The sequence below is a fragment of the Lethenteron reissneri genome, chromosome 47, assembly GCF_015708825.2.
Source record: "Lethenteron reissneri isolate LAM-NWPU_2019-01 chromosome 47, ASM1570882v1, whole genome shotgun sequence".
In the NCBI taxonomy this organism is placed as follows: Eukaryota; Metazoa; Chordata; class Hyperoartia; order Petromyzontiformes; family Petromyzontidae; genus Lethenteron; species Lethenteron reissneri.
The window spans coordinates 9,152,487-9,158,419 of record NC_083825.1 but is presented as its reverse complement, the minus strand read 5'-3'; the positions used below and the strand labels follow the sequence as shown (position 1 = coordinate 9,158,419).

Below are 5,933 nucleotides of genomic sequence, written 5' to 3'. Positions count from 1 at the left end.
GCCGGTGGGAGCGATTCCATCTCAAACGTCCCGGGGAGTCGTGATATGCCGGACGAGGTGGGGGGGTGAGAGGCGGGAAGGGGGGATGGACAATGTTCCGTATGCCATCGTTATGTTGTGAATACAATGATTGTTGGAGAGTGTTTAGAAAAACATGACATTATTGAGAGTGTGCAGCTGAGTTGAAAATAAGTTTGAATGTAGCTGCAGTGGGCTCTTTGGGTGGTTTTATTTTTTGACCAACACAAAATAGCGTCCAGTGGTTTGCATCGCTGACAACAGCGTTGTTTGTTTGTTGTTTTCATAAAAAAAATAACAATTTTCAGAATCTTGGTTTTTTTTTGTTAGTGAGTCACGTGACATCTCTCTCACTCTTTGCTCGGGGAACTAAAACGAACCAACAAGTGGTCAAGCAAATCAATTATCAAACTGATGCACTGTGAATAAGGGCTCAATGGCCGACATGTCCCCTATTATGTGTATGTATTTTTTATATTTAAGGCCACAGTGTTGTTATCGACAAAGGTGTTGAATTGTCAATGTTGTTGTTGTTGGTTGTGCTTGTGTGCCAATGCAGCAGCAGCAGCTGCAAATAATAGTGATGTTTTAAACATCACTTGCATCAAGTGATACACCCCTCATTCTTAAAGACACAGACACACTCAGAGCGAGGATATTTCAGTGTTTTTATGTAAAAAAGAGACCCCTCCCCCCCCACATTTGACATATTTCCCGAAATATGCCGACAAGTTTCTTTGACAATGGAAACATATTTCGTTGCAAAGGTACGCATTTTCAAAAAAATAATAACCTGAGATGATTTTACATAAGTTAAGTCACGCATTTGATAAATTATTATTATTAAGGCGAGTTGTTCGCTGCTTGCCAGCCGAAGACCACGTTCTAAAAATACAATAAAATAAAAATATATATTTATATATTGTGTTTTATAAAAATAACAATTACAATCAAAATATTAACATCACGGGGTAAGTCGTCTAATGCTGTGATGTGGAATGCCATGCCGTCTAAGGCTTCACAATTGAGGGCACATGCTCACATCTTGTCGCCCCAAGAGTGGCCACCACAGCAATCCAAGTGCCATCCACTAAGCCGTCGATGCCACCGCCACTTTTGGCAGGGTCGGTCATCGATTCATCAAACCCACAGGTGCGCGGACGTTAAAGGCACCGTTCGAACGATGCTCACCTAGTTTAACATGTCGCAGGCTTTCGCGACCAATATCATTCACAATACACGGTTTTTTTGGGGGGTGGTTAGATCGCGTAATTTTATAAAAACACAAGCTAGTTGTATTTACTGGCGAAACGTCGTACTCAGATTGTAAATGTTGTGGCTTTGCTCTCCAACACACCGGTTAGTGCTGTACTGTTAACGAATTGGCCACGTTCTGTTTACGTGACAACCCTTACTAGTTGGCTGTGTCGGGTGGTGGCGGGTTTAACGACACATTTATATATTTACGCGATCTAACCCAGCCAACAAAAAAACCTCTATCATGGATGCTCACAAACCACTTGGGGGATCACCTTTACCCAACAACGGCAACAAACGAATTGGAACTAAACGACGCGACGCAAACAAGTCAGCGCGGTCAGATGAAATCGACAAACGAAGCGTTGTGCAGGAACTCCGTCCCGTTGGGGAAGGACGACCTCAGCAGCAGATTCTCGCACTTGACGTCGGCCGGCATCGGACTGCACAGCGACTCGAAGTCAGAGTCTGGGGAGCTGCAGGGTCTCGAGGCGGGGGAGCCCGAGGAAGCGATGGATGACAACGACGACGACGAGGAGGAGGAGGAGGACGAGGATGCGGGAGACAAGCTGTCCCCGCCGCCGCTGGCAGCCCAGGCAGCTCGCATGATCTGCTGCTGCGTCGGGCGGCACACGCCGGCGCCGCTCAGCATGCTCTGGTCGGCGATCTGCAGCGTCTCGGTGAGCACCCAGATGTAGTTGTAGGCGAAGCGCAGCGTCTCGATCTTGGTGAGTCGAGCGTCGTCCGGCAGGGTGGGTAGCACCCCGCGCAGGGCGTCGAGCGCGTCGTTCAGGTTGTGCATGCGGTTGCGCTCGCGGTCGTTCGCTTTCATCCGCCTGTTCTGTTTAACGCGCACCAGCGGTTCGCCGCCGGCGCGGCCGGAGCCTCTGGATCTCGCCTTCCGCCGTCGCTGCTGCTGCTGCTGCTCGGGCATCTGAGGTTTCTCTTCTTCGCAGGATGATGATGACGGCGACGACGACGGTGATGCGGATGACGATAATGTCGGCGGCGATGATGATGGGGAGGAGCTGCATGGAAAGCGAGGAGACGGTGCCGGAGTGTCTTCTTCCATCGGCGATGGGATGGCGATGCCGCTGCTAGTGCTGCTGCTGCTGCTCTCCGGACGGGTGGGTCCGTCGCCAGGAAATGGAGACATCATTCTGTTGGAAAACGAACAATAAAACATTTATTTTCGGTAACCATCGAGGATTTGCTATGTTAGACCAAATGTTTCGTGGATGCAAGTGACTTTTTTTTGGGGGGGGGGAGGGAATTATTTTAAAATGCATGATGTATCATGCTACATCTCGTATTAGCATTTTTGGATACATATGCATGTGTGTATGTTGAACTTCTTTCGCACCGTACATCGCCAACCGTGCTAAGTTTTGTTACTTTTAATTGGCAAAGGTAAAGGGTCAGCCTGCATTTGCCTTGATCACGCCACTCCTAGCAGAACGGCCTCGAAAAGCAACACTTGTTTCAAGAGATGGAGCAAAACAACTTCTGATAAAATAAAAAAAAATAAAAAAATGTTGTATGTGTGTAGACAAAAACGAAATGCATCGTGATAAAGTGATCGTATTGTGATGGTATATTCTGTATTCATAAGCTGATAATATATGTAGTGGTTTTGCTATTCATTGGTCGTGATAGCAGAATCGTAGAGTTATCATAAGCTGTAGTGTTATATTGTTCTAGTGATATGGATTCATACAGTTATACATTCATATTAAGAGTGGTATCACTAAGTTACGAAGTGACAGCATAGTCCTCGTGATTGTCAAGTCAGGCATTCACACACTGCAGCTACAGCATGGCCATGTTGGGATAGTCAATGATGATAGGTGAATGGTGAGTATGTATTTATATTACTGTTTAAATAGATGCTGTTGGTAAGCATGAGTCTGGGAGGCTGGTAGACCATGAGGCTGTAAGAGTATACGCATGTATGCACACCGATGTCATGTACTATTGACATTAGAGTCATGGTGACAGAAGGTTCATGTATTGCTCGTCTTGTGTCCTGCATTTACAACCGAGCCATCGTAAAGTATGTGGCATCGTGACATAACAACCGTAAAGATGGCATGCTCATGTACACTGATGCAAGGACACATCCAGACAGGTACAGAATGAATATACACGGGTTCATTCATGCATGTCACTAAGTTAGTAGTGTATGCTGTGTGTTTTGTGACGCTGTCTGCCCACCTATCTAGACACGAATGCATATGTTACTCGCAGTGGCTTACGAAGTCATATTACATTGACAGTGTGTGCTCGTGGACATTGCTGCAAATGCACACAGGGACACGTACAGAGGACAAACAGAGAGGCACCATCGTCTTGCATTTCAATCAGGTATGACATGCAGTCAGTTGCAAATAACACAAAGTCGGTAGTCAGTATCTTTTGCAGTGTGTTTGTATGTATTGCAGTCAGTAAGTTAACTTATGCAGTGTGTATGCCATGCATGTAAGTTAGCGAATGCAGTGTGCGTATGACACACAACCAGGAAGTTCGTTTGTGCACTGTGTGTGGGGGTGTATGCCGTGCAGTGAGGTACACTAGCCGATGCAGTGTGTGAGTGTGCACGCGCTTTGCTCTGCTTGCATGCCCACCTCGCTGGTGCTAATGCTGCTGCTGCTGCCTGCTGCTGCTGCCTGCTGCTGCTGCTTGGCCCGCGTGCTGGGCTCGTGCGCGTCGCGTGAGTCGAGGGCGTCACGTGCGCGGCGCGTGCTCGGGATGAAGCCGGTGGCACGAGACTGGGAGTGCGATGGTCGCGCGCGTCGCCGGCTCTTCCGTCTCTCTTGGCGCAGTGGTGCACGCGACTGCCGCACGCCCCACGCTATATAAGCGCCTCCCCGGGCACACAATGGGCAACAAAGGCGGGAGGGTAGTGGGGGGGGAGAGCCCCTCGAGGAGGGTACATAATAAATAAATAACTAGCACCACGACCCCACCCCAACCCCCCCCCCCCCCCCCAAGCACGTTTAGAGAGGAGGAGGAGGGTGAATGGAGGAGGGAGCAGAATCGAAGAAGCAGAAAAAGAAGGGGGGGGGGGAAACTCTGTAAAGAATATCATCTATCCCTGCCCCACCACTAGTAGCACCCACCCACCCACCCCCTCCCATCTCCAACCATCTCGACCCTCACACACACGCGCGCACGCACGCGCACGCGCGCGCGCACACAAATCCCTGCACCCATGAGCCCGGCATCCACGCGCCCGCCATCCCTCCCGCCCTCGGCCGCTCTTGTCCGCCTCGTGTCCAGCCTTTAATCTGTGAATGCCCGGTGTTTTGGCACCAAAGTTGCACCACCACTGCCACCACCACCACCAACCACCACCACCCCCACCCCCGCCACCACACACACACCACCCACCCCTCCTTCCATCCACACTCACCGCCCCGCGGGCTGCCGATGAGTGCGCACGTGCGCAGACACGGTCTTAGGGCAGACGCGCGCGTGCACGCGACACACACGCACGCGCGCGCGCACACACACACGCGGGCATCTATACATTGCTGTATAGGCACACACAGTCTGTAAAGTATAATAGAAAGTATTGTTTTTATTTACTTTACCAGGTAAGACCCATTGAGCTATACGGCTCTTTTGTCAGAAGCGACCTGGCCACAACGGAGCGGCTTATCGTCACGTGGAAATGCAGAGCGGACAAATAATTCTAAACGCGTGGTGATGTTGATCCGAAATGTGGAGGGGAAACCCGGAGGACCCGGAGAAAAAATCCACGCGACCACGGGCAGAGAGAGCGAGAGAGACATTCAAACTCCATATATACAGCAGGCGTCAGGGTCGTGATCTAACCCACAGCCTCTTGCATACCAGGCGAGGTAGTTAACATTTCGCCACCGTGGCAGCAGTCGATCAACAGTTAGGTATTTGGGGTAAAGTATATGGGTACGGTCTAGATTTGAAGTTTTAGTGACTGCAAGGATCCATACTCTTTGGTTCTTTCGGTAAAGTAAAGTCACCTGATGATGATTGCTTGTGTTGCAATCGAAACATCGTGATTTATTTTTTTTATTTTTTTTCACCTACGTGACTTTACCGAAAGAACCAAAGAGTATATGGGCACGGCCACGGATTGTTGATCAGCGTGGAAAAGTCGGCCAGAAATGACCCTCCGTAGAGGAGCTTTACTTTGGCTGATGTCCTTCCGCCTGCAGTGACGTTCACAAGAAATTGCAGGGCTGCACCTGTGGCTTTCACAACTGCAGCGGACATCTGTTGTTTACTTTACGTCTTTGCCGGAATCAACTACGATCCATCCTATCCACGCGTCTCACGATCTTCGTCGATCTCGACTGCAGCTTATCGTTTGTGGGCAGGTTGCTTCTGAAAAACAGAAGCTAATAGCTCAGTGAGGTTTACCTGGCAAGATACAAAAACAAATATTGTAGTTTTTATATGAATCGTTTCGTTTAAAAGTGATTTGTCTACCTTTCATACACTCTGCACTCCGACCCTATTATAGCTACTCGGATTCCTCCAGTGTAAATAAATATTACGATGGACTTTGGTATGCGCCACGGTCGATAAGCGGTGGAATAAAGTTGTGGGGACATTCCCCCCTTCCGCCCCCCACACCTTTATCAAGTCGTCTGGTCGGAGTGGGAAAGACGCCT

General features: G+C 49.2%; 1 protein-coding gene across 1 annotated transcript; it reads right to left on the bottom strand.

Moving 5' to 3' along the window:
• Positions 1 to 739: 739 nt before the first annotated feature.
• On the bottom strand, positions 740 to 4,082 carry NEUROG2 (neurogenin 2). The gene is made up of 2 exons (XM_061571312.1): positions 3,900 to 4,082; positions 740 to 2,435 (listed from the first exon to the last, which is right to left on the bottom strand). Exon 2 carries the CDS (start codon positions 2,432 to 2,434, stop codon positions 1,616 to 1,618), a length of 819 nt encoding a protein of 272 aa, XP_061427296.1. The 5' UTR covers position 2,435; positions 3,900 to 4,082; the 3' UTR covers positions 740 to 1,615.
• Positions 4,083 to 5,933: the final 1,851 nt, after the last annotated feature.

Bases quoted from the DNA above. Each gene is read 5' to 3' on its own strand.
- NEUROG2 (XM_061571312.1), bottom strand. From the start codon at position 2,434: ATGATGTCTCCATTTCCTGGCGACGGACCCACCCGTCCGGAGAGCAGC.